At 54.0% G+C, this 26,498-nt stretch overlaps 1 protein-coding gene across 10 annotated transcripts in view; it reads left to right on the plus strand.

Annotated features, from left to right (window-relative positions):
• Window positions 1-1,590: 1,590 nt before the first annotated feature.
• DVL3 (dishevelled segment polarity protein 3) overlaps window positions 1,591-26,498 on the plus strand; it is a 32,616-nt gene continuing 7,708 nt past the window's right edge. For all 10 annotated transcript variants that reach the window (XM_075418200.1, XM_075418194.1, XM_075418199.1 and 7 more), the window contains exons 1-4: window positions 1,591-1,825; window positions 21,516-21,585; window positions 25,332-25,453; window positions 25,861-25,967. In XM_075418200.1, the coding sequence (XP_075274315.1) occupies window positions 1,659-1,825; window positions 21,516-21,585; window positions 25,332-25,453; window positions 25,861-25,967 (466 nt within the window). In that variant the 5' untranslated portion in view covers window positions 1,591-1,658. The remainder of the gene's footprint in view (window positions 1,826-21,515; window positions 21,586-25,331; window positions 25,454-25,860; window positions 25,968-26,498) is intronic.

A 26,498-nucleotide genomic window follows, 5' to 3' on the forward strand; every position in this document is an offset into this window, starting at 1 on the left:
AGCAAGGCTTTAAGATTAGCTCTGTCAGGGCTGACACAATTAAGCAGCAGCTTAAACTCAACGTTTCCATTCCTGGTCTGGAGTCTTCTTTCCAGATTCGCCAGCTGTTGCCACAGAGCTCCAAGCATGAGGAAGTGACAATCTTCCACGAGCTGATGTGGAAACATGGGCCAGCCTTGCGCCTCGTAACCTCTGCTCTCCTGAGGTCTTCCCTTGATTTTTTTAAATTTTTTTTTTTTTAATTTAATGTCAGATTCTTCACCCAGTCCAGCAGTGCTGCCCAGATAATTGCTAGCAATGCCCACAGGGCTCTTTGAGGTGGCTATTTAGCTCATGCCTGCCTGCCAGCCTGAGGAGCTTGGCTCTGTTCCCCCTGAGATCTCTCTGGCTCCTTCTGCGGCGGGTGAGCCTGGCGCTGAGGGCCAGCGGTCCAGCCTCACGCCCCACGCAGGCCCGTGGTGCCTTTCTTCCTCTGTGTCCATTTCTTCTAACCCAGGATGGTGCGAGGTGGTTCTTGCCCTTCCTGATGGTGGGTGTTCCCCAGGCTCTGTCCACCCCAGCTTTGCTCTTGGCCGCAGCTCCAGGAAGCTGCTGCTGGAGATAGTTCCTCGGTGCCTGTTGGGTGCTGGCGAGGTGTCTGGTGATGAAGCCAGCCAGCCCAGCCCTGCCGCGGCACAGAGGCAAGTCCTCGGGGCTGAGGTCACTGCTGTCTGTAGGTAAGAGAGCGGTAGGGTCTGGGGAGAGAGAGGCTGGAGAGGAAACCACGGAGCCAAGGGGCTGTTGGAGCTGATTCGTGTGCAGCTGCAGAGGCCGCGGTGTGAGGACAGGAGGACACGCGGTGAGGGAACGGGGCAGGGGAGCTTGAAGGGGCACTGCGGTGCCTGGTGCCCGAGCGTCAGGGGAGGCTGTCGGATGGTGGCGAGGGGTTTGGAGGGAAGCCATGGCCGGAGAGGGGCTGTGGTGGGAGGTACTGCGCTCCCCTCGTGCAGCAGAGTCCCCATGTGGGGCAGCCAGTGGAGATGGCGTGTGGGGAGTTCAGAGGGGTCTGCCCGTGGCAGGATAGGATCGAGGTTGGAGGTTGCGGGACCCAACGTGTGGCACCGGCGGGGCCAGAAGAGCGGAGCGGGGGTGGGCTGGGGGGCGACCAGCTGCGAGGGGGCACACGGGGAGTAGCAGGCCGCGTACGAGGGGGTGCAAAGTGAAAGTCCAAGCCCCTCGACTGGCGGTGGGGCTGCGTGGCCGGGGCGAGGGGCGCGGTACGGGGGGGCGCGCCCAGGGGACACAGGACAGCAGTGGGCGAACGGCACCGGAGAGAGGGGCGGCGGGGGTCAGTGCCAGCCCGGGGGGGGGTGTCTCGCTTTGTGGGGCGGGCTGCAGGCCTGGGCCGTGCCCGGGCACCGGCTCGGGGCTGGCGCGGCCCCCGTGGGGCGCCGGTTCCGGTTCCGGCGGAGCCGGGGCGGCGGGCGGGCGGAGGAGGAGGGGCCGGCGGAGGCCGAGCCTGCGCTCTGGAGCCGGGCGGCGCTGGGACCCGGAGAACAAGGGGCGCGGGGGGGAGCGGGCGCGGGGAGGCCGCAGTGGGGCCGGGGCCGGGGCCGGGGCCGGGGCCGGGCGGAGCAGAGGCGGCGGCGGCGGAGGCCCGGCGGCCGGACAGGGACGCCATGGCGGCGGCCGAGACGAAGATCATTTACCACCTGGACGAGCAGGAGACGCCGTACCTGGTGAAGCTGCCGATCCCGGCCGAGCGCGTCACCCTCGGCGACTTCAAGGGCCTGCTCAACCGCCCCAACTACAAGTTTTACTTCAAGTCCATGGACGACGACTTCGGGTGAGCGCGGGCCCGGGGAGCGGGGAGGGGGGGAAGACCCCGGTGTCCCCGCCTGGGCCTCCCCGGGAGTGGGGGGGGGCCCGGCTGGGGATGGGCCCCCGGGGGCTTGTGCACCCCCAGTCCCCTCGCTGCGGGCGGGGGGGACACGCATTGGTGGCGATGCCCCCCCCCCCCCCCCGCACCGTCTCTGGGTTATCGTTCCCCGTCGGAAGGGCCCGGGCATCTCCCGCTGGTCCCTCTGCCGAGAGGGTGCGGGGCAGTGCCCCCTCCGTCAGCCCTGCCTGGGGAGCGGGTTTTGGGGACAGTTTTGTTCTCCTGCCATCCATTTTGGGGAGGGACATCCATCTTGGCAGCTTCGTCCACCGCGTCTCATCTTTGGGAAGGATGGGTGAAGGGGAGCAGCTTTCTCCTCCCCTGCCTCCGTGGAGGAGTGCTGAGAGCTCTCCACGTGCTGCCCGTCCCCGAGACCTGCTGTGCCCACGCACATGTCCCATCCTCGGTGTAGGGTGTCCCGTGCCCGATCTCTGGGGTCGGTCTGCACGGAAGAGAGGTGCAGCCCTGCCTCGCATCCCATCTCCTGTGGGGCAGGTCTCTTCCGACACCGGCATTTTCATCGATTTTTTGGTGATACCCTTTGGTTCCTTCTATCGCGTGTGGCTGTTGGGAGGTGAGGAGGTGTGTTCTGTCCCTCATTTGGACAGTTGTGCTGACTGACCTTCTGGGGAGCCCCTGCTGTCTCCTGCCTGCATAAAGCCGATGACTGTTCTGGGGAGCAAGTACCACGTGAAGCCAACTCTCTGTAAGACCCTTTGTCCCCACTCTGCTTTGTCCAGAGTTTTCCTACATCTGACTCTCCTCTAGCCTTCTTGAGGACCTCCGCTTCCATCCTGGGAACGTAGCTTCCCTTGGCGTCCACAATGTGTGACCCTTTACCATTCCTAGCTCTTTGGTATTTGAAAGAGTTGCATGATCCTCCTTCCTCTGGATTTTGTCCTCCTCTGAAGATTTAGTGTTTACAGTAGGTCTTGTGTATGGAGGCTGGGAAGGCAAAAAGCTTCCAGTTTTGTAGTCTTCCTACTGTCGTCTTGCTGCACCAGATACCTCCCTAGGCTGCGATCTCGGCTCATACCCTACATTGAACAGGGCTGGGTCTGTTCAGGGCTTGGATGGAGAGCGGTGTGGCTGCCTCGGCAGGGGATGCTCTCCCCTCTGCAGCCAAATTATCCCAGTGCCCGGGTTCCCGTTAGCTTGGGAGGTGCCAGCTTTCAGATGAGGCTTGAAATTTGGAGTCACTCCTTTGACCACAGTCTGGGACGCTTTGCCTCCCTAAATTCCTCCTGACCCAGTGGAGAGCTTGAGTGCTCAGAAGCTTCCCTGTCCTCTCCAGGCAAATAGGAGTCTCCAGCCTTCATTTTCCATAAATTTCCTTGGCAATATCAGTTGTCTGCGGATCGTTTCCTGTCCTTCAGCTGTTGAGTAGCGTTGGGTGCTACAAAACAGCTGCCGCTCCCCGTCTCGGAGGGGACCGTGTTCATTGGTGGGAGAAGTGAATTCTCCGTGCACGCTGTTTGTAAACAAATGCTTTGGGATCCTTTGAAATGTTGTTCTTGAAGTGAATTCAAACTTGTCTTGAATGAAACATTGCCATGTGGGTGGGAGAGTGTCTGCGTAACTATAAACAAAGATTAGTAATAAACAGCAGTGTCTCACATTGGGAAGAGGGGTCTGGTGGCAGCAAAGTTCTGTGCTGTGCCTTTTCATCCTCTGTTTCTTTAAGGCTCCACAAGAGGAGGCAGATGGTAGATTAATGAAACTCAATGATAGAGCAGCATAGGGAGTTGTGGATGCTAGCAGGGAGAGGGGAAAATCACTCAGGAAGGCGCAGCAAGATGGGTTGCGTCAGAAATGCATGGGAGGAGATTTTTCTTGGGACCAGTTCAGCTAATTCTTCTGGGAAGAGCGGACCTCTCTGGAAGGGGAGGTGCAGCTGAGAGGGGCCGGAGGCTGCGTGTGCGCAGCCTGTTCCTTGGCGAAGCCCTGCGTGACAACTTGCACAGTTGGAGCAGCGTGTGGCGAGGCCTCGTGTGGAAGAGAGGGGAGAAAGCCCCTTGTGGTGCCACTGTGGATGCTGCCCCATCAGGAAAACTGTCTTTGCTTCTCTCTGGAGAGCTGAAGAACGTGCTGGTGGTTGGCTGGAGCATGGGCTGAACAGCCAGAGCAGTCCAGCTGCAGCCTTGTCTCTGAGAAGCCCTGGAGCCCCAGGCATCACTCGAAATAGAGTCATAGAATTGTAGAATAGTCTAGGTTGGAAAAGTGCTTTGAGATGCGACTGAAATATTTTGTGATCCCTGGTAATTGGCATCCAGGAGAGAGCAAACGTTGGCCTGCAAGGAGACAGGGACAGAAGGGCAGGAGGCACCTCAGCTGCTTGGCTGTAAGTGTATGGGCAGTGAGTGGAAACCAGGAGGAGATTAACGATGGCTGTATTCAGAAGCTGTGTGCCAGGACAGGCGTTGCACTCACACGCGTATCCCTCTCCGCACCTTCCTGCAAGATGCCCTCTGCCCAGCGTGGGGGATGGCCTGGCTTGTGCTGACAGATTCTGAGCAGGGCTGGTTCTTGTCAGTTGGGCAATGTCCAGAAGTAGCACCCGCAGTAAGGCCCCTTCCTGAGAAACGAGCTGTTAACTGTGGATGGCCTTACGGCAGCTGATCGACGAGGAGGAGACCTGCAGATGCGATGGCTCGTGCTTTTTGTCAGCAATTGGACCTTTTGCAGGATCCCTGTGGCATATGACTAAGCTCTCCTCTCATCTCTTGTTGTGAATGGAGGCATCTCGCCTTCCAGGGTCAGCTGGAGCAAGATGTGGTGCGTGTCCTCTCGCCTCTGTTGCCCAAACTGAATCTGTTTCTCCCTCTTCCTCCTCTTTCCAGGCTGTGGATCTCCAGCCTGGCATTCCCTTCAGCTCTCCCCATCCCCAAGACAATATTACAGCCACAGTCTTGGTGGGTGGGATTTTTCATTCTTTTGTTTATCTTGTTAATATTTGTTTGCTCTGAGAATCAGGGCGGTGATGGAGCAGCTTCAGTGTTTATATCTCCTTGGAAATGTGAACTGAGGCTCCCCTGGGTGGCTGTGGAGTTGTCGGGCCATGCCGGGAGCTAATCCTAGTCAAAGCACTCAGCCCCAAATTAAGAAGACCCCAGAATGGCGTCACCTCTAGGTGGGAAGGAGGAGAAATGAGAAGATTTCACACACCCGATCCTGGGGAGAGGAGCTATGAGCAGCAGGAAGGCTGCGGGGTTTCATTGCCTGGTCTACCCAGCATGCAGTGGGCTACGGCTGCAAGTAGAGAATCCAGCCCGAGCCTGGTGGTGCAGGGCAGTGACACAGGGTGCAGATATTTGTGCCCTCGTTGGCTTTGTGTGTTGCGAATCCCAGAACAGGAGAGATGGGGAGGAGCTAAGCAGACTAATGGTGGAAGTATAGCAGAGCGTGGATGCGGTACGCTGGTCTTGGACCTGAGATACTTTGTGTGGATGTGCCTCACCGTGAAGTGTGGAACTACCCTTAGCCTGCTAACCTTGCCCTCATTAGAGAAGGAAGGATTTTTTTTTTTTCTACAGCTTAAGTCTTTTTGTTCAACATCTTACAGGCAAGATCTGTGTCCTGGTCAGCGGGAGGGAACCTTAGATCAGTGCAGTGCTATGACTGCTTGCGAGATCTATGTTTCCATCAAGCCACCTGCGGGTTTTTCATGGGGTTTTGAACAGACTTTTAAATTTCTGTCTTTTTGGTTCCTAATCTGTAAAGTGGAAGTTCTAACAGTGCTCCTGTGCCTTGTCTGGTCCACTTGACACTGTGACCTTCTTGAGCAAACATTCGTGTGGATCATAGCGTGTCAGAGCTCTCAGTTCCGTAGAGGTGCCGCAGGAACAGTACGGAGAATTCTCCTGGGCGGCTGTGCAGTTGGGAAGGGGACGACCATGCTGATTGTCCGTGGTAGTTCGCAGTTTGCTGGAACGTGGGTTTCAGTGATGTGTAAAGTGCTTGCTCCTGCCCAGGTCCATCGTGAGAATTGTACCTGTCTCTGGGCGGCGTGGATCTTCTCGCCAGCCAGGCTGTGTGCGTGTTTGCCCCAGCTGAACTACAGGTTTGACTTTTCATCTGGCCAGGTGACTAGTACAAATCTGAGGATATTCTTATATCAAGTGAAATGTGGTTTCTTTTGACTCATTTTTCACTTGTAATTGACGCTGCTCGTTTTCTATCAATTGAAAGGTGATCCCACAGGGGCATACTAAATTTTAAATTTAACTTTTCAAAGCAGTTTCAGTTAAATGAGTGCAATTTGTGTATCCAGGTAAGTCCTTAGCACCTGGCCTGAAGTTTCATCTCGTCTTTCCATAAATTCTGGAGTGCCTGAAAGTTTTGATTTCTTTGGCGTGCGGAGAAGGCACTTGGCTGATCATTTTGCTTATCTCCACTCGGCCACCTCTCCCCTTCCAGGCTGGAGAGCAGAAAGGCCCGCTCCTCCTGCAAGGAGAGCATCCCTCCCCATCTCACCTATGTGTTCTGCATGGCCGGGAAGACACCAGCGATTTGAGGTACAGTGGTGGGATGGTGCTGCTCCTCCCACCGCTGCTGGTTTCTCCCTCTTGCAGTTCTCGATTCCAATTTTAATTTTAGAGCTGTGGTGAGTGATTCCTAGGTCTCAACTGTCAAGTGAAAATTGGTATCCAGCTAATCACTAGCCCAGTATCTAATCCAGACCTGCTTAATTATCACTCTCTCTCCAAAGCCGGGTACAAGGCAGTGATGAGGGCAACACTCTGGAGACAGAACAAAGCGGGCGCTGCTGGAATTCCCAGTGCAGGGGTCAGATGCCATTGGTATTTGGCGACCTCATCTCCTGCACATGTGCGTGGGGAAACGCGTTGACGCTCACTGAAAGGCTGAGTGATTTATTTTTATTGCAGGGTCTTTTTGAAATTGATGCCAGCAGTGACTGTCCTTCTGGCTGGAAGTGTGTGGAGCCAGGGAAGGGATCCTAAACTTAATAAGCAGTGTCAGTCCATAAGCAGTGGTGAGCGGCTGGCATGGTGCCCCTGCCTTTTCTGCCAGCTCTTTGTAGCGTGAGTTGGGGGAGTTTTGATTTTTGGAACTTTTTTTTTAAATTTTGAGTTGGGAACTCTGCTGTCTGCAGAAGACGTTTGCCTGTCCCATGCCCCTGGTGGAGAGCGCTTCCGTGTCGGCAGAGATTTCATGCAGGGAGAGGCTGGCAAGAGGTCTGTGACAAAAGAGCCTCCAAAACTGAGCACAACTCGCTTACGTGCTCACGTCCTTTGTGGTGCTTCTGTCTGAGTGACACCGTTGACCAGGCAGTGAGGTGGCTGTCACTTTTCCTCATCTTCTGGCTAGTCCCCGTCCTTTCTGTGTGGGGTGCAGGACTTAGCCATATGAGAGGCCGCAGCACCCCATCTCTTGTGCTCCCTGCTCTGGAGGACGCGTGGTTCCCTGCCTGCCCATGTGAGGTGTGCTGCCCTGGTTAGCTAGGGTCCACCGGAGGTTGTTTTTTGGACATCTTGCATGTAGGTTACTGCAGCCTGTGCCTCTGTCTCCTGGGCTGCTGAGGATTTGGCAGAGAGCTGCTAACCACTGTCTGTGCTTGTGGTGGGAAGTTCCTGTAATGTCGCCCGTGCTGGGGGGTGGCCCGTCGACACTGGAGCTGGTGCTGGCTGTAGCTGCTGCTGGAGGCTGTTTCCAAGTGGGGGTGGAGGGAGGGGGCCGCAGCAGTGCCAGGGCTGGGGTGCGGATGGAGAGCGTTAGCTGATGGTATTCGCTCCTTCCCTGGTTGCATTGTCTGCGCCTGGCAGAGTGCGTCCCGCTCCTCAGACCCAGCTATTACTGACTCCGTAGGTGTCCGGCTTTGTCTGTTGTGGTTGGAGCTGTGCTCCAAAGGTCACATTGGATGGCAGTCATAGCCTGGTTTCTTTGCCCAGGGGTGGCGTTCGGGAAGCCAAGTTAGCCTAATCGGGCTGCAGACCAATCTCCCTAAGGCCTTGTCTGTACTATGCAAACAATGAAGCTTTACAACAGCTATTGAAGTTTTTTGCAGCTAGAGCTGGTCAGAATTTTTTTTGACTGAATGTGTTTTCTCCCAAAATATGGTGTTATGTTGAAGCCAGCATTTTTCTTGGAGAGGTATTGTTTTCAGTTCTGTTTTTGCTGGGGGTGTTTCAGAACTTTAAGCCTCTCTTGTCATCTCTTGGAAAAAAGAGAAAGGAAGGTCGAGAAACCTTTGCCCATCCGTAAGAACACAGGTGTTTTGATGCAGTTCTGTGTTTTGAAATCATCTGGAGGACTCTGGTTCTTCAAATTCCTGCACAGAGCAAAAACCTACCTCAGTGTCTCGGAAATTGCCATGAAGTAAATCTGTGTGCCCTGACTGTCTGTGGTGCAGCTGTGCTCCAACATGGTTCAGTCCCTGAGGTCAAGGCCAAACGCTGTTAAAAATGGCTCATAAACCACCACAATCTGGGTTGTGACCTGACCGTTGTTCGTTGTTATGGGATGACAGCGGTGGCCTCACCGCTCAGTCTTCTGGTTCCTGCTGAAATACGGCTTTTGAGGATTTCATCTAGAGCTTGGTCATTCCCGAATCCCAGACCTTGGCTCGCCTGAGGAGTGGGTACCGGGTGTTCTGGGTGGTGGCATGAGGAGTGGTGTTCCTTCCTATGCGGCTATGGTGGGAGCAGGATGGGCAGCTGGGGAGGCAGCGTTCCGTGATGGACTCGGAGGAGGAAGGTGCTGGCTTGTAGGCATGGAGACAGATGGCCCCTGAGCCCAAGGCCTGTGCGCTGGGAGCACTGAGCCTTCGGTAAGTCCCTCTTCTCTAGCATGCTGCTGGCCTCCTTCAGTTGTGATTTCCTCACCTGGTCTCCCAGCAGGCAGAGGCATCCGGGTCTGCAGCCTGGTGACCTGAAGTCTTGAAGGTGGAAGTAGTTACCCACCGCTTTGCGTTTGGGGGTGCGCAGGGAAGAAGGGTGCTGTGAGTACAAGCAAATAAGATCTGGTTTCCCCCGCAGCTTTTCTGCTGCACAGATGTGTTTGGCTTCAGTCCTCTCTCGGGGTGGGCATCAGGCCCTCCATCTAGACTTGAAGGCTGTGTACATAGAGGTGTAGGGAGCATAGTTAAAATTCCTTGAGTCCTTTTTGAGTTCATGGTACTTTAAGTGGTGGGAAGACTCTTACATGTCTGCATGGCGGTTGCTGAGCTGTTCTGAGCCGAGAGTATCTGCTGTAATGATGTGCTACTCCTCCACCCTCGACTGCATCCAAATAGATAGAACAATGTTGTGGTTTAGGATATTTGAGCTGTGTAAAAGCCCATGAAGGAGAGCTGGGCCTGCAGAACACAGCTGAGACTGCGCCTGCAGGAAATTGCCTTCATGTTGTCACACCAGCTTTGCATCGCGCTGCACATCTGATGAGGCAGCAGTCAGGGCTGCCTGTTTTTGGTGTTTCCTATTGATTTCCTCCTCTCTCCATCCCATGTTTGTTATTCGGAGCCTGCCCTTCTGACCTGCGCTGGATGGATGGTGGTTTTCCAGAAGGGGGATGTCGCACCACGTGGCTGTGTTACTGTTTGTCCTAGTGGTGCTGGCTTGTTAGGCAGCAGCTGGCGAGTTAAGTAAAACTTAATCCTGCTGGTGGAAATTTTTGGACCAAATCCTTTCATGAAGGCTTTTTGGGAGGTGTTGAAGTAAGGTACAAATCTGGGAGTTAGTCTAATCTCTGTGACTTTGTCTGCTTTGTCCGTGTGCTTATCTGTGTAATGCCATGGTGGCCTTAGGGGAGTATGTGAGCTCTTGGGCTGTGAATATCACTGTCTCCAAGGTCTGTGTTAGCTTGCAGAGCTGAAGTATTAGCGTCTCCCTGAGCCCCTCCTGCTCTGAAGCTCTTGGTTTCACTGGTTTCCATCATGGTGTTGTTACTGTTGTAGCACTAATATTGAGCCCGTCCAGGAATGGGCTGGAATTCTCTGGAGGCATTGGCAGGCAGTGATGCCTGGTGCTGACCTTCCTGTGCAGCATGATCCTGTATCACGGTGGAGGGCTGGGACTGTTGTGGTGGTTGTATCAGTTATTTATTAGAGGAGATGTGCCAGAGGCATTGTTTTTTTCCAGTCACAGCTAGCTATTGAAGGCAGTGGAAGCAGCATTTGGGCACCCTGCTCCACAAAGTCCTCTCTGTGGGTTATCCCTTCACTGAGGTATTTGTCTGTGTACCTTGGTGGCCAAATTTTGTTATCTTGCAAGAATTGGAGGAAAGGAAGATACAGTGAGCGGTGACTGAATCGCTGCAGTGAGAGTCTGTCCTTCTGGTCCTGGCTGAAGGGGTGAAGGCTTCCTCGCATGACTTGGAGCAGAGATCTATTTCTGGGAGAGCTGGCACCGGCCACTGAGTGGGAAGGTCTTTCCTCTGCTGGTTTTTGACCTGCCCCTAGGGTTTGGAGAGGAATTTATTTGCTACGTGGCCCCTCTGATTGCTGGCAGCTGTCTCTGTGATAGCCTGGGAATTCAGGATCTGGGTAACAGAGGCTATGGGCTTTTCCTTGCTTCCTGATGGCTGGCAGCTCCTGCCGTGTACAGGCTGGGTCTAAGGATCCTGAGGGTCTGCCAGCAGGGCCTGTGTTTTGGGAGCTCTGGGTCCGCGTGGATTACCATAGTGGGGAGGCTGGTGCTAGCATGTTAGCCTGCCCACTCGCTGGGCTTCAGCTTTTTCCCTCAGCATTGCTCTGACCTATTCAGACCTACTTGAGTAGATGTGGTACTTTTGTGTTTTGCCATCTGCGAGCAAACACGCTGTCCCCTGTACGCTGCACTGTGCCCTGCCGCCGTTGTTGAGAACCAGAGCAGTGACAGAAGTGCGGTGACGAACCCGGCTGTGTGGCCTGATGGGATCAGCAGGGCAGGGGCAGGGAGAAGGCTGCTGCTGTGCCCATGGCTGTTGGCTGGGTTGGCCCCGGGGCGCGGCAGCTTCTCAGATTGAAGCTTTTTTCAGAAGCTGTGATGTATATGCAAACTCCGTACTTCTGTTTGCATACGGCTAATGAGCTGTCCCAGTTCATTCAGCCCTGCCTAGCTCAACCAGTATTTTAGTGCCATTCGCAGAGAGACTTGCCTGTGGGCCCAGCTGAGGCTGTGCTATACTGGAAGCCCATATAGGGCCTTAATGGAGGAAGTCTTGCCATTGCACAGTGTTCATTTGAATTTTTTCTTACTGGCTTTTGTAGCTCTGAGAACAGTGGATTTTCATGGATTGAGCTGCACACCTGAGTCCCTTGTGGCAGACCTCCCAGTTGTCTGAGACCCAGAGCTGGTAAATGCAGCTTTAGGTGCTGGAGGGGCTCCTGTGAGATGGATTTTCCTTCCAGAGTGGAAATGTTCCCATTCAGATGGAGCCAAAAGGTGGGTTACTTTGGGAAAAGTCGTAAATTATTCCCTGCCCAGGCATCCTGGAAGCAGCAGAGGAGTTTTGTGGTGGCAACATCTGCTTCTGCTTAGGGTTTGCTCTGTCTGGGTTTCCTTGGGGCAGCTCCCCAAGGCTTACTGCAGAGGTACGTAACATCTCTACAGGGTATGTGCATTGAGGCTGGTGTGTCGGAGCTGGGTCAGACTCGTGCAGCATGTGTCCGTGCTTCTGAATCCCCCACGCAGAGACACGGGAGACTACTACAGCAGTCTTTTTCTTTTTTTAATATTGCTAGCGTAGGACACATTAAAAATCTTTTGGTGCCTTCATACATTACCTTTGGTGCAGTTGATACCTGTGCTCTGGTAACAGGAAGCTGCGTGGCGCACATGCTCTCCCGGGTAGTGAGATGTGGAGACAGTGTCTGTCCACGTTATCTGCAGGGACCAGGTGAGCTCCTGGTCGGTCAACACATGGTGCTGGCATGAAGTGTTTGTGGTGGCTTTACGTGTGACTAAAGGAGTCATGTTCCTTTAGGACCTTAAAGAAGTAATGTTCCCATGTTAAGAACATGAGAACTTGATGTCAGTGTCACAGATAATTGGGAAGCTCAAAATCAGGGTCTTGCTGTAACTTGACTAACCAGCAGATTCACAGACACGAGAAGTGGCCCCATTGCAGTAATAACGTGTGACGAGTCTTTCTGGGCTGCCGTTGGGAATAGTTAACGTGTAGAGTGACCAGATCAGCACAGTTACTGATCTCATGGGTTATTTACAGACTGCAGACAGGTTGTGCTGCCTTCCTCTGTGCTTCTCCATCTCTGAAGGACCTGGGCGTTGGCAGCTGTGGCTTTGAGACCCTCCACAAGAGGAACATTTCACGTCATGTGTCGTGGTGACTTCTGGAGGTCTCTGACCGCTCCCCAGCCTTTGGTGCAGTTGTCAGAGGTGGCAGGTGGAAGGTTTTGAATGGTATGCGACGGGGTCAGTCCCAGGAGTTCACAGTGTCAAAGGAAAGCAGTAGCGCTGAGTTGAACTTGGTCCTGGAGAGGTGGGATGTGTTGCTGTAGTCTATTCCAAAGCACCGTCCTCTTTTAAATTGTGGGGAAACCTACCCTCTTGTTGACAAGGCTGCTGATCTCTGGTGGAGAGATGAGTCCTGGCAGGATGTGGACCGAGTTCTGTAGATGGCACCTCACGCAGACTACGGACTAGTGCCAGTCATCGCTTATGGCTGGGCTGCTAAAACAGAAAAGCCTGACTACTTGCAGAGAACACCTTCCTTCCAGATCGAGACCGTGGCCTGTGCCTTGTTTCAGTAAATCTCAGACGCTCCTTTGAAGGAGTCCTAGGCAGGTGATGGTCTGCTGACTGCCTAGATACTACTTTGTCCAGTAGAACATGCATCAGGCCTCAGAACGAGTCCTGTGGGCCAGGGCTTTCATAAAGGAAGGAAAAAGAAGTGAGTATTTTCGTTGCTGAGAGTAAACCAGCAGCATGGTGGAGACAGCTCATGTTTTCCCTGCTTCTTGGCTAATCGGATTCCTTTTAATTTACAGTAGTTGATTGGCTCCTGCTTTATAGCTCTCATTCCCTGTCTGGACCTCTAGTTGAGTGACTTGTGTACCAGCACACGCTTGGTTTGGTTAGGACTGGAGCATCTTTCTTGTCTCTTTCTTCCAGCAGTTGAACAGTATTGACTTGTTTGCTGGGTGATGGTTGGAGGGCAAGCTTGGCTGCCCTGGTACAGGGTGCTTGGTAGGAGAGTGCTCGTTGTATTGTTCAAGGGCTTGAAAGGAGTTTGATGAAGATGACTGGTATTAGCCGAAATAAATGAAGTATGTAAAAGGCTACTAAAACATGCTCTATTTGCTGTCTCTCTGTACAGGGAATTTCTTGTACCATCCCCTGCATTGACACCATCAAAAGCAGGAGACCAGGTGAAACAGCCAGCCTGCCTTTACCTTTGATTGGTTTGTCTGTTAGTGGGCCTACGTAGGAGCTGATCATTTAAACCGTTGGTTCTCTCCAAGTTCTTCCTGGCTTGCTGACAATTTCCTGATAGTGAAGTGAATAGTTCAGGTTGCACCACAAATTATCCAGGGCCTAAAGGTGAGGAAGAAAAACAACACGCGTGCCTGTCCTAGCGATGGTCAGAAATGGTTCTTGCAAGTGTTCAGACCCCTCATGCTGTCTGCTGCCTCCTGAATTTTAGGACCAGAGGGACCTAGAATCACTGTTTGCCCTTTTTTGAGTGCTGCAATAGCCTGGGATCGGGGACAGTGTTCTTTGCCACCATGCGGCTGTTGTGGCTCTGAAAGGCTCTTCTTTGCATGTGTCTTCCTTATTGTCTTTGGCAGATGTTTTGTGGTGGAACTTAGTTTTGAGCTTTATTAACTCCCCGATGGTTTTATAGGGGTTCTCTGCGTGTCTTACAGACCCAGTTAGCAGAGATGTTGCTGATGGTAGCCCAGCTCGGTGTGAAGAGTAGGTGCAGTCATCTAGAGCCTGTTACCTTTCAAGGCCCCTTCTGACTGGGTGGGAGGTTGAGCTGGTTTCCTTGGGAGACTTTTGCAAAGTTGTTTGTGCCAGGAGAGAGTAATGTGAGCTGGTCAGTGCCTTGAGGGCAGGACACTTGTGGAGGCTGCTTTGTCATCTCCTGCTGGAGATCTGTCATTAAATACAAATTAATCGTTAACATGACGGAGGAAGCAAACTTCACTCCTCCTCCCCACGGATGTCTGCCTCTGTCCGTGCCTTCCCAGACCCGCTCTGGAGGTGGCTGGCCACCAGAAAGGAGCTGTGGGAGCAGAGGGCTGGTGCTGGGCAGGGCTGCGGTGCTGGCAGCCCGGGACAAGGGGGTGCTGGCGAGCAGAGTGCTCCGTGGCAGCTCCCTGCTTCCTCAGGTGTGGAAGTCCAAGCTTTTGGATTTTGTTTCCCAGCCTCCCCCTCTTCCCGTTTTTCCCCCTCTTCTCCTCTCCTTGCTCTCCTGCTGAGTTGATGCTTTTCCAGGAATGAGCTGTACTGCTGGCCCAGCACATTCCACAGAAGCAGCAGTGCTTTCTTGGCAGGAGTCTCGCCTGCTGTTAAGAAAAAGCAGGGCTGACTTGGCGTCCCTCAGCTGAGGGCCAGAAAAGGAAGGCCTGGTCCTACCTTCCTCGGTGCGTGCGGAGCCTTGTTGGACGTCATGCCCCTCTCCCTTGCCTGTTGTGTATGTGCTAATGTCCTCCCGGCTGTCCTTGGAGCCCTTTGCAGCTCATCGCTGTTCTCTTAACCAGCGTGAAGTCCCTGGGTGTTGCAGGGGAGCCTGTTGCTTTTCTAACCAGCCTAGAGAGGAGTGGGTGAATTGCAAGGAATTCCCTGTGGGGCCCAGGCACCTCTTCCACAAACTTCTTGATAAGATGTTTTTGCTCCCTGTGTCTTTTGCTACTTGCAGTCACTGGGTAAACCCGTGTTCCACCTCTCTGCATGGTCCCTTTCTCTTTGTTGGGAGGAGCTGCGATGTTGCAGCTCTGTGTTGTGAGATCCGTCTACCATCTGTACCCAGATAGAGCTAAGTGCCACAGCTTGCCATCTCTCAACAAATATGTAAACCATAGCAACTGCATCAGGATTTTGCCCTGCCTCATCCGCGTGTCTTTGTTCAGCTGAGGCCTCTTTGGGTGGGTTTCCTATGCTACCTTGAATGCAAGGCCAGATTTTGATCGCTGCTGTGTCTGTGGAACTCTCAGTTCACTGAAGGTCATTTCTACAGATGTTTAACCTCGAATCTTTCTTTCTCACAATGAGTCCTTGCAGCTGTGTCCTTGTGCTGGGCCATGCAAGCTCTTAGAGTTGTCAAGGAGCTGAAACTGAGCTACCAGGGTGAAGATCCTGGCTGGGCTTCTGCTGGGTGTTCCCGTTTGTCCTGATTTCCAATTCAAAGAGAATGAAAGTGTCACTGAATCTTCCGGGGCCTGGAGAATGCTTCCTTTGATGGTGTCTCTAAATGTCCTTCTGGGGCTTGGGCGCATCGCTTGGGCAGGGTGGGATTAATTGGTGTGGAGGTGCCTGCTGCAGTCTGGGTGCAGCTTCCTCCTCCTGGTCGGTCAGTCTGTTGGAGGACAGGCCTGATGGGCTTGTTCGCAGAGCAGTGCTGCAGCCAGATGGTCACTCCGGAGATCAAGGCGGGAGGGGCGGCCAGCGCACTTGCACTCACTTCGGAATCAAAGTCTGTAGCTTTGCTTTGGTAAGTGCTGCTCCTGGGCAGGCTTGGGAGGTCGGGTGACTCGTTCCTAAATGCCATTCCTGTTCCAGTCTTTGGACTAGATGAACAGGAGGTCTGTCCTCCACCCAGCGATGCCTGTAGGGCTGAGCGCAGGTCCAGCTGGAGCCAAGCATCTCCTGGGCGGGGGTCTGGGGTTGTCCTGGCATATGTCCAGTGGAGTATCTGCAAAAGTGTGGATGGGGGGTTCTTGGGGAAAGCAGTCGCCATCTTAGATGTCGGTTCGGCCCCTGCCTGAGTGACCGTGGGGGAAAGCACAGCAAGCTATGGGATGCATGGCGAGACTGTGGGGCAGCAGTGGTGAGCACGGTTGAGGGAGGCTGTAGAGGTTACAGCCTGAAAACGGAAGAGACTGTTCCTGTGCTTCCACTGATGGGCACGATGTCCCTGCTCCTGAGGAGAGTGGGTGGTAGCTTGAGATGGGGTGACCTGCTCCCGAAGGAATCCTTGTAAAGCTCCCTTGATTTGCTAGGAGAGCAGAGGTGGCCTTTCCTGCTTGAATGCAGAGCTGCCTGACTGTTGTGTGAGCAGGACAGCTGGTTTGTGCTCGAGTCTTAAAAAAGACCCCAGGTAAAGACAGTGCTGCAAGGGAGCTTGTGTTCAGACGGGGTGCAGGGACAGGTGGGAACACAGCAGCTCCTCTGGAGGTGGTCTGACAGAGCCCAACCACCCACAGATTTGTGTTTCCCTTTTTACCCTGTACTACGGCATAGAAGAGCAGTGGAGAATACCCTGTCTTGGGGCTTGGGAGGGAAATTAAATGGGACCATGATGGTCTCTGTTTACACTCAGAGAGCCCTGCTTACCCCAGTGAACTGTGCAATTTGTACCCTATGTACTCCTCCTCCTTGCGTAGGAGGTAAAAATACAGTGAGGAAGACCCGAAGAATGCCCTGGCTTATGGAGACAGACAGTTCAAATCCTCTAATCCTGTTTGAGGCGTGCTGTTTGCCTGCGGAGCCCAAGGTCTCGCTGATACATGTGTGTACTCTTTAGCTGGACCTGTAGCCCTTCAGGGGGATTGTATCCCCACAGGAAGCACATGTGTCATGCCGGGGCTTAGAGTAGAAATACTCTAACAGGCGAGTATTTCCCATCCAAAATCCCAACTCTGTCGGACAATTGTCCTGTCCAATTTTCTCTTCTGGTGAAATGGCTGCAGAGCTTGTCCCTGGGGCCCCAGCATTTGATCTTGCAGAAGGGAGGAAGGTTTTGCTCTAGAACGAGGAGATGCTCACATTTGGATAGTAGCACATGAAGGTGCTTCCTTTAGCTACGCAGCATTATTAGTCTATACAGTCATTTGGAGGCAAGACATCCCTGCCCTGAGGGGTGTGTACTAAAGGTCTTGAAAATGAGCTCACATTTCTGGTGTGTAAATCCCTGAAGCTTGTGCTATTGGGTAGAAGTGTCTCCTGATGTTTTTTGTTTATTTTTTCTTTTTTTTTTTTTTTTTCTGTGGTTCTGTGGGCTGTATGAGATGGGGGCTGTTAAGGTCAGAGGAGTGACCTACCTATCTGTGCACTTTTAGGGGATTGTAATAGACGATTAAGTTTAACATTGAATTTCTGGGCTTTGCAATGTTGGAAAAAATGTTGCTGTTCTGTGAAGGTCTTTCCTCTCAATAATTGAACTAAATGAAGGAAGAGATTTTTATTTTTTTTTTCCCCATCTGCTCTACTAGCTTTTCATCTTTTTGGTGTGAGATTCACTGCTCAATTGTCTTCTCAATCTTTGCACCTCCCCTGATAAGGCTCCTTTTCATCCTGGCCATCGAGCTGCCGAACATGCTTGAGGGGTCCCCTTCCTTCACCTCCCTTCTTGGTACTGACCCCCCGCAACTCCAGATTCAGCTTTTCTTATCACCGCTGTGTCCTGTGGTTGCTCCTTTCTGAGTATCCTCCCCGTCGCAAGCACTTAAATGAGTTGGGGGACAGGATCACCAGAGATGAGCGGCAGTTGCTGCTGAGCTCCAGCCTGCATCCGCATCTGAGGTTCAAATCCTCCTGCCGGAGCCTTTGTCGGGGCCTCTTGGGTTTCTTCTTTCCCTGGGCTCGCGTTATTCCCTCCAAGTTTTTCACTGGGACCCCGCTGTGGTTAGCGGGTCCTGCTCAGGAGAGAGCAGAGCTGGCTGAAGCTGGAAACTCCCTTGTATCTGCAGGCTCGACGGGCTGGAGGCCACCGAGGGGAAGCGGGGAGGCTGGGAGCGCAGCAGCTGTGCTGGTGACACCCAGGGTCCCTGACGCGGCACAGCCCGCTCCCAGCCTGGGGTTTTCTGTCCTCCTGTCTCTCCTGCGCACGCTCTCTTGTTCCCTGCTTTCCCTTCATTCCTAGGACATGACTCTGTGATATAAAATACCCTCTGATTTCCTGAGGCGAGCTGGGGCTCCCTGGAGAAGGCAGTGTCTGCTGCCTGTCCCTCACCTGCCCCTGCATCCCTGTTCCAGGCTGCTCCCACTGGGATGGGAGCTGGGAGGGAAGCTGAGAGCGTGGCACCTTCCCAGGCCCTGGGGGGAGGGTCTGCCGGCTCTTCCAGAGAAGCCGGTGGGAGGACAGGGATGGAGCGATGGCCGGAGCTGCGTTTCCTCCACTTTCCCTCCCTGGTGCCGGGGCTGCCCCGTCCCCTCCCCCAGCTGCATGGGAGCAGATGTGCTGCTTGTGTCAGCCCTGGCAGCCCCCTCCGCACAGCCCAGCCGGGCTCCGGCAGCAGCCAGAGCCTCGTCCCCCCCTCTTCCCCTGGCTTGGCCCCGTGTCGCTGGGGATGGCGCTCGAATCATCCGCCCACTCGGCCTGCCTCCCCTGTAACCCTCCCTCCCTCCCTCCTTCCTCCCTCCCGCAGGTCTCTTTGTTGGAAAATTCAAGGCATATGAGTGCTGGGGAGCACTGGGCCTGCCGGCCAGGCGATGAGCACGCAGCTTGGCCGCAGCACGTCAGCCGGCCCCGGGGACGGGATGGGGCCGGCAAGCGCGTGTTCTGCTGGGCGATTCTCCATGCAGAGCTGGACCCGCGCTCGCCTGGGCAAGGCTCAGGCTGCCTCTCGCTTAGCAGAGGGGTTTCCCTCACCGCCATTCTCAGCCACGTTGTGCCCAGCCCCCAGCAGGACTTTAAACACCAGAAAATCTGAAACCGGGCTGCCTTGATGGATGGCAAACTAAAAGCAGTCCCTTTGAAATCAGCCCTGGGCAGATGTTTTCCTTGGGCTGTGGTGGCTCCTGCCAAAAAGAAGGGCTTTTAGAGAATCGAGAGAGCCTGAGATCCTTCTGGGTCTGCTCTTTCGGGATTCCCGGGCTCAGACCCTGTCAGCTGGGGCTTTTCCCAGCAAATTCACAGGATGGTTTTCCCTCCCAGTACATCCACGGGATGGTTTCATCTCATGGCCGCCTCCCCTTGCAACCGCGGAGGAGAAACGTGGCACCGCTCACAGCTCAGCCTTCACAGCTCCCCCAGAGGCTGCTCAGTCGGTGGCTTCTGATGTGAACCTGCGGTCTGGTTCGTGGGAGAAGTGTGACTTGAAGAGAGTGGTGAGAGGTGGGGGGAGAAAGGCTACAGCTCAGGGCTGAGGCTGGAGAGGAATGCAGGGCACGAATAGCTGGGACCGTGCGAGGCGCAGCAGACATGAGCAGGGCTGCGTAGATATTCCTGCTCAGCATCTGCCCAACTCCAGCACTATCAGTTTTTGCTCTGTAGAGTCTAAATATATAATCCATTGTGCTTTGGCATCTGGGTGGTAAATAGTGATAAATAATGTAGTGGCTGGGGAAGGAGGGAGAAAGCTGCTGCGGGGTGGGACTGACCCCGGGGATGTCTGGAGCAGCAGCAGGGTGATAGCAGTGACAAGGGACCAGCTCTCAGGACAGAGGGAGCTTGTTTTCTGTCGGGCATCACAGTTGAGGGTGGGCAGGGGGTCCTGGGGTTTGGTTTCCTCTGTCCCCACCAAAAGTGGAATAGTTCATTTGTGCTTAGCGTTTGGTCACCTTGACCCTGCAAATATGTCACCCTGTCCCTTCACCCACAGGCAGGGCTCTGTGTCCCTGAGCAGGCAGCATGCAGCACTGAAAATTGGCTCTGCCTGAAGTTCTCTCTAGGAATTGGATGAAGTCCAGGCTGCTGGCGACAGTATGAATGGATGCTAGCGCAGCCAGGCCAGGGTGCGTGTGTGCGCACTTGGAAGGGAGGAGGCGGCAACTTGCCTGCATTGGAAAGGGTTGACTTGGACACCAAAGGGGATGGGTCCTGGGGGTCTGCCTGTGTTTGACACTCATCCTGGGCTGCAGGGGCTTTGGGCAGAGGCTGGCACAGGGCATGCTGAAGAAGCATTAAGTCTGCAGGGGTTTAATCCATCCTCACTGCTCCTTTCCCGCTTTTTCCTGCTTCTCCATCTGTGCAAGAAGAATTAACGCACATCCTGGGAGTGGATTAGACTGCTCAGACCGTGACCTCCTCATCTGTGCCTTCTGGGGGTGGGTAGCGTTTATCCAATCCCTTTGCTGGCTCTCCAGTTTGGACCAGGATCGCAAGTGCCAGCTGCCAGCAAAGACATGGCAACGTGCTGCCTTTCACCCCGTGGGACAGCCCTTTGCTGGGCGTGTGTGACATTGGAGCAACCAGCGCGGCTGGCAGGGTGGAGCGAGCCTGCTCCCCAGGTTTTGGTCCTCCCGCGCTGTTCATTTGCCTTTTGCTGGTGCCTTGCGAGTGTTGGCGAGCCTTGCCATCCTATTTTCAGTGACGGTTTGGGCAGCCGTTGGCACACCAGGGAGCGCAGCCAGAACCCCAGAGTACCTGTTTCTCTGAGCCCCAGCGTGCTGCAACCCGATGGCAGTGCCTGGGCTGCCAGGCAGTCTGGGGCAATGGGTCACAGCTCCGCGGCCCACGCTTGCATCCTCTTCGATTCTCCGTGAGTTGGGGACTGGCTTGGGGACGCTTCAGAGCTGTTGACAGGATCCCCCTTCTGTGAACCTATTAGTTACTGATAAGCTACTTCTTTTTAATATGTAGTTTCCCTTGGTTTCACATTCATTCTTTTGTTCTTTTTCTGTTGGATTCTTTCCCCCCCCAAACATAATTTATTCACTGTTTAGTTACTACATTATTTTTTAAGCACAATATATATGTCAAGCTACCTTAGATATAGCTTGAAATTAATGTCACAAACTACTTGTAAGATGTCTTTGTATTAAAGTGCTTAAAATATTGTAATTGAGTAGAAGAGAAAATGAGCTTGTTAAAGCTTACTTTGCCATTAAATTTGATTTATCAAAGATGGTATTAATTGAATCTGGTGAAGTTGTTTTCATTGCAGACTCACTGTGGAAAAAGCATTTAGGCGCCCAGTGATATATAAAACAGAAAAAATTTTGTCTCCAAAGAATATCGGTGTTTATACTGTTGGGGAAAAAAAATTATCAGTGCTTCCTCCACTATGAAGGCTGATAATAACATAGCTGTTTGTGTAATGCAGGAACATGACATTGTGGCACAACTATAAAGCTTAAAGTGATGTTGAAATATTATGTACGTAATTAAAAAGCAACAGTAACATTTGGGAGGCAGCATGTTTAATGTATTTCACTTTCATCTATTAGAAATCTCTGGCATAGGCTGTGATTCCTTCAGATCATTATAAAGAGGTTTAAATTATGTATTTCTTTAGAAGTAAGCGAACTGGTAGAAATATGCTTGTGAATTTTTTTTTTAACTGATTAAAATGTGAATCGGGGGATAGAACAGCTGGATGCACACAGGGAAGCCTGTTCTGCCCTTGTCTTCTCCCCTCCAGCCTGCCGGTCGTGGCTGTGGGCATAGGAAGCTCTAGCCTGGCAGCAGGAGGGAGCTGCCCCATCCCCAAGCCTGGGCTGCCTGTTGCTGGGTGCAGACACCCACCTAGCAAGGTCTCCTTTCTCTCTGAAGTCCCGGACCCAGCTCTGACTGCCTCCTCTCTCCTCTGCAGGGTGGTGAAAGAAGAGATCTCGGATGACAATGCCAAGCTTCCCTGCTTCAACGGCCGGGTGGTGTCATGGGTAAGCAAGCCCCTTGCTTCAGTATCTCGCTGCCTGTTTCTGCCCTCTCTGAAAACCACCGTTCGGTTGCATAGTGCTGAGCAAGGCACGGGGACTGCTCTGTGCTGTCAGTGTGGTGACTGCTAACGAAGCCAAGGAGTTGGATTACCACACTCCAGTCCCTCAGCTGGAGATGGGGCAGTGTGGTACTGGGTCCCCTGTGCCAGGGAAGATGTGGGATGCCTCTGTGGAGAGCTCGTGGTGACTGATGCCTGGCAGAGGTCGTGGTCCCGGCCTGTCCGCAGTGTAACCCGTGTGCCCCTATGGCAGGGTCAGCTTTCCAAGGAAAGTCCTGCTCCGGTGACTGGCGCAAAGGGCTTAAGTGACTTTAGTGCTGGTGAAGCGGACTGGATTTGGCTGCCCTGAAGACTAAAGGTACTGCCTGGGCAGCTGCAGGACAAGCTTCTCCCTCCATGCTGTGCCGTGCACATGCTCTGTCCCCTGCCCGCATGCCTCCCTCTGCCCTCGAGGGGACCCTCTTGGGTGGGGCAAGAGGGTATTCAGCCTCCATAGCCTGTCATCCCTTTTTCCCCTCTGCTGAGCTGCAGTTTGTACTGATGGGGCTGTGTGGGTCTACGCCAGGAGTGGAACCAAGCCCCAAGTGTCTTTTTCCAGAGGCCACCAAATAGCCCTTAAACAGTGAAAATCCTCAGCCAGTCAGGCTAGCTGGGACCTAATGCTGCTTCTACCCCTGCTCCAAGCAGCTGGGCCTTGGCTGTGGGGCGGGAGGATGCCTGCTGCCAGCCCGGCTCCTGGGGGCGCCGTATGCAGGGGGGGTCCTGCCCGTGTCCCACGTCGTGTGTCCCGCAGGCACTGCCGCCCCCGCCAGCGGTGAGCCAGGCCCGCCATGAGCAGCCTGCCAGCTCTCAGCTCCAGACACCTCCCCAGCCTCCCCTTCCAGTTGCCCTTTGCTTTCCACCTGCTCCATGGGCAGTCCCGGAGTCTCTGAACCCTCTCCGTTGCTCTTCTTTTGCCTGGTGTGCTTCTCCTTGCGGTCCACGCACCCATGCACCCACTGGCTTTCCTGGTAGGGGCTCTCTGGTTGCTCAGTGCGAGTGGCACGGGTCCGGTGTGACCAGGGCACCGCGCTGCTGCTTGGGTGTGCTGGCTGCTTGCGGGAAGTTTGTGCCTGGAGTTAGCACCACTGCTGGCTCCTGCACACGAAGGGTGACGGCCGTCTTGGAGACCCTGATGTACAGCTGCTGATCCCTTTTTCTATCTCTGCTGGGAGTCTCCTTGTCCATGGGTGGTTTGGGGGCTGGGGGGGGAGCACTTGCTTTGCTGCTTCTGCCGGACAGGCTGGGATGAGGCTATTTTAGGAGTTTGGTACTAATTTTAGCTAGAGGGAAAGTCTGGGGCTTGGGTCCAAGTGGTTATTTCCTGACAGTGTAAGAGGCAGGAAAAGTGCAGGGTGGTTATCAAAAACTTCCCTGGAGGAAATCCCAGCCCCTGGAGTGTTGGAGGAAGGCAGCACCAGTCCCCCTGCTCAGGAACACCCCCTCTGCTCTCCTCTGCTCCTCACTGCTGTTTGACAGCTGCCTGTGGCCTAGCTCCCTCTGTCCAGTTCTATTTGCCTGGCCTTGCCTTGAGGTCTTCAAGCATAGAGTGTTATATGACTTTTCCCTAGGTGATGCTGGGCCCTTCCAGCATCTCTTCTACCCTGTGCTCCCAGGCAGTGGCTGCCAGAGCAGAGATGTGGCCCTCAGGGAGTGGGATGGGTCCTGGGAAGACAAGTCACCAGGAAGGTGCCAGGAGCAGAGCCAGGCATGTGCCTGGGGCTTGCTGGAGGGAGGGAAGCCGAGCCCAGTGGGAGACAAGAGCTGGTTAGACAACTGTGAGAGCAGGAGCCGTTGGGCTTGTCCTGGGGCTTGTGGGACGGGCTCTGCAGCTTTTGGCACCCCAGGGTGCTCTCTGCCCTGTCTGCTGCCGTGGCTGTGGCTTTCTTGGGGCTGGCCTGTCTTCCTTGCCACAGCTGCATCCCTTTCTCTGTTCCCAGTGCCTCCCTGGCAGCAGACCTTTTTCCCCCTGCCCTAAAGATGGTCTGTGGGGTCCATTGCCCCCTTTATCATCTTCCCCAGTTCTCCGAGGTGGGGAGGGTGCAGCTCTGTGTTTCATCAGTGATGCTGGGAAGCACTCAGGACCTGTGTAAATGGGCTGTGCCTCCAGCACCTGGGCAGGCATCTGCTCCTGCGTCCATGCGGGTTTGATCCCCTCACCAGCAAGCAGCAGAGTTGCCTCTGCATTTAAATTGGGTGTTACAGTTTGGGCAGCAGCTATCAGCTCCTTTCCAGCCCATGTTTCATGATCCCTCTGCCCTGACCCACGGTGACACGTCCATCACCTCTGTTAGATCAGACCTCTTTGTGATGGCTGATGGCTTGGCAGTTGGTTCAAGCACACGAGCTGAGGCCTGACCCCTGTTCTGGTCTGCTCGCTTCCCTGGGATGGCTTCAGGCTGACCCACAGCCTGTTTTGTCTGGGGCGGATCAAGGTGCTGGGTCCTGTGGTCCCTCCTGAACACTGGGAGAGAGCCAATCCCCCTGCTTGCCAATGCCATGCAGGGGACAGACATGGTGCAGATGTGAAAAGCACATTTGAATGTCCTTGGAGATGGAAATTGATCTTGCCTTGCTCGAGAGCTCTAGCCTTTCCCTGGGGACTCACTCCTTGGCCAGGGGAGGGCTCCTTTCAGGGCCCTGTCACCTCTGCTCTGGGGGTCACTGAATGTCTCTTGCAAGGAAGAGGCTTTCTGTTGCTTTCCTGCCTGGCTCTATCGGAATTAGCTCTGCTCAAGGCAGCTTGAAAGCAGGGAGAGCACAAACCTGGGTACGGAGTGATGTTGGGGAAACCACTTTCCCTTGAGTTCATTTGAGCTGTCCTCCATTTCATCCCACTAGTGAGCCTGTTACCCCCCAGGAGTAACCCCCCAGAGCCTCCACCTCATTCCCTGAGCCCTGAAATTAGTGCCAGAGGCACAGATGTAGGTGTGCTTGGGCTGCCCCAAAGCACAGATAGTATAAATAGTACCTGGGGTTTGACCCTTTATTGGATTTATGTGCTGAGGCAACTGCTGAGCTTCCCAGAGGTTGGCTGGAGGCTATGCCCAGGCCGCTTAGCTGGACAGAAGCTGAAAGTTTGAAAAGTACTTGTAGAAACCAGGGAAAAAAAAATACGTTTTGAAGTCTATTTTAAAGCCAGCCTCAGCCCTGAGCTCTGTTACCCCCAGCTTCCATCGTGGGCTGGGAAGATGAAAGTCCTGCTGGGTCCCACAGCTCGAAGGCAGAGTTGAGGGGGCTGGTAAAATTGAGAAGACGATGGACTGGTAGCTGCCCCTTCCGATGTAAGAAGAACGAGAAGAATCTACTCATTGCTACGGGACATGTGCTAAAGATTACCTGAGCGTAAAAATGGTGCGGTGTGGGTGTGCAGATGATGGCCGAGTCTCCAGGCAGGGCTATCAGCCACCCGGACTTTACCACTGGGTCAGGAATTCCTGAGCCACAAATAGCTGGCTTCTGGGAAGGCGTTGAGGGGGAATGTTGCTACATGCTTGGCCTGTTCCATACCTGCTCCTGGGCATCTGCACTTGTCCACCGTCAGAGATGAGATCCTGGGCCAGCCAGGCTTTTGGCCAGCTCGTTTGGCCACTCTTGTAAACGTTTTCCCAGTGCCTCATCCATTTCATTCTCTGTCTCCCGTCCCTCCAGCTGGTGTCTGCGGAGGGTTCCCATTCAGATGCTGGCTCGGTCTGTGCCGATAACCAAACAGAGCTGCCGCCCTCCATGGAGCGCACAGGAGGAATTGGAGACTCCAGGCCCCCCTCTTTCCAGTAAGTTACCTGGACACCTGACTTGGTTTCTGAGGGACCCACAGTGATTTTGCTGTAAATCCAGACCAGCAGCTGGGACACTCCTACTCAAATTGGCAGGGATCAGAGCCAGCCAGAGGGGAGGAGGATGGGGCTGGGAACAGATTTGAAGTGTAGCTGCATTATTCAACAAGCAAAGGCATGCTGAAAATAGCGCAGGGAACCTGGCAAAGAGCTGGCACAGCTTCGCCCAGTCCCTTGCCATGCAGTCATAGATGTGCTGTGGTTGTTCCCCACTGCCTCTGCTCCTATCCCTCAAGAAGGAGACAGCTGATGGCTGGAGGTTCATGCTGGCCAGCACAGAGGTAGAGAGAGCCTGCTTAAGTTGTTACCTGTTGGACATATTTGTTCTTTGTATCTCATTGCAGCCCTAACACTGGGGGGAGCCGGGAAAACTTGGACAATGAGACAGAGACAGACTCAGTGGTCTCATCGCAAAGGGAACGACCTCGTCGGAAAGATGGGCCTGAACATGGTGAGTGTTGGTAACATGGCAAGAGCTCTGCAGGTCATGGCTGGGTTATGGTGGGAGCACCAGCTCCAGACATGGGGCAGCGCGCTCTGCTCTGCAGAACCTTCCCAGCTTAGAAGGGCTGAGCAGTGATCTGAGGCCATAGCCTCATGCTGGAGACAGGAACTAACACCTGTGTTGCATCAGAGCTTGGTGTTGAAACCTTGGGGGCAAAGGAGATGTCTCGTGTAGAAGCGTCAAGAGCACGAGACAGCAGTGCCTCCGTCCTTCTTGGTTGAAAAGCAGAGTGTGCTGTAGCCTTGTCACTCCTTGCTGCTGCTTGCTCTGCCAAGGAACCAGCTGCAAGTCTTCCACCACTTTAGCAGCATTATTCCTAGTGGCCCATCAGCCTCTTGCCCATCCTGTAATGATAGAAGAGGTGTCCCACAGAAGATAGTTCTGATCCCAGGGTGGACTTAGAGCTGGATGGCACTAGATGAGATAGCCTGCTGGACAATTTCATTCTGGGAAGGTTGCTGTGAGCCCTGTGGGAAG

This window comes from Opisthocomus hoazin, chromosome 4 (assembly GCF_030867145.1).
Source record: "Opisthocomus hoazin isolate bOpiHoa1 chromosome 4, bOpiHoa1.hap1, whole genome shotgun sequence".
Classification (NCBI taxonomy): Eukaryota; Metazoa; Chordata; class Aves; order Opisthocomiformes; family Opisthocomidae; genus Opisthocomus; species Opisthocomus hoazin.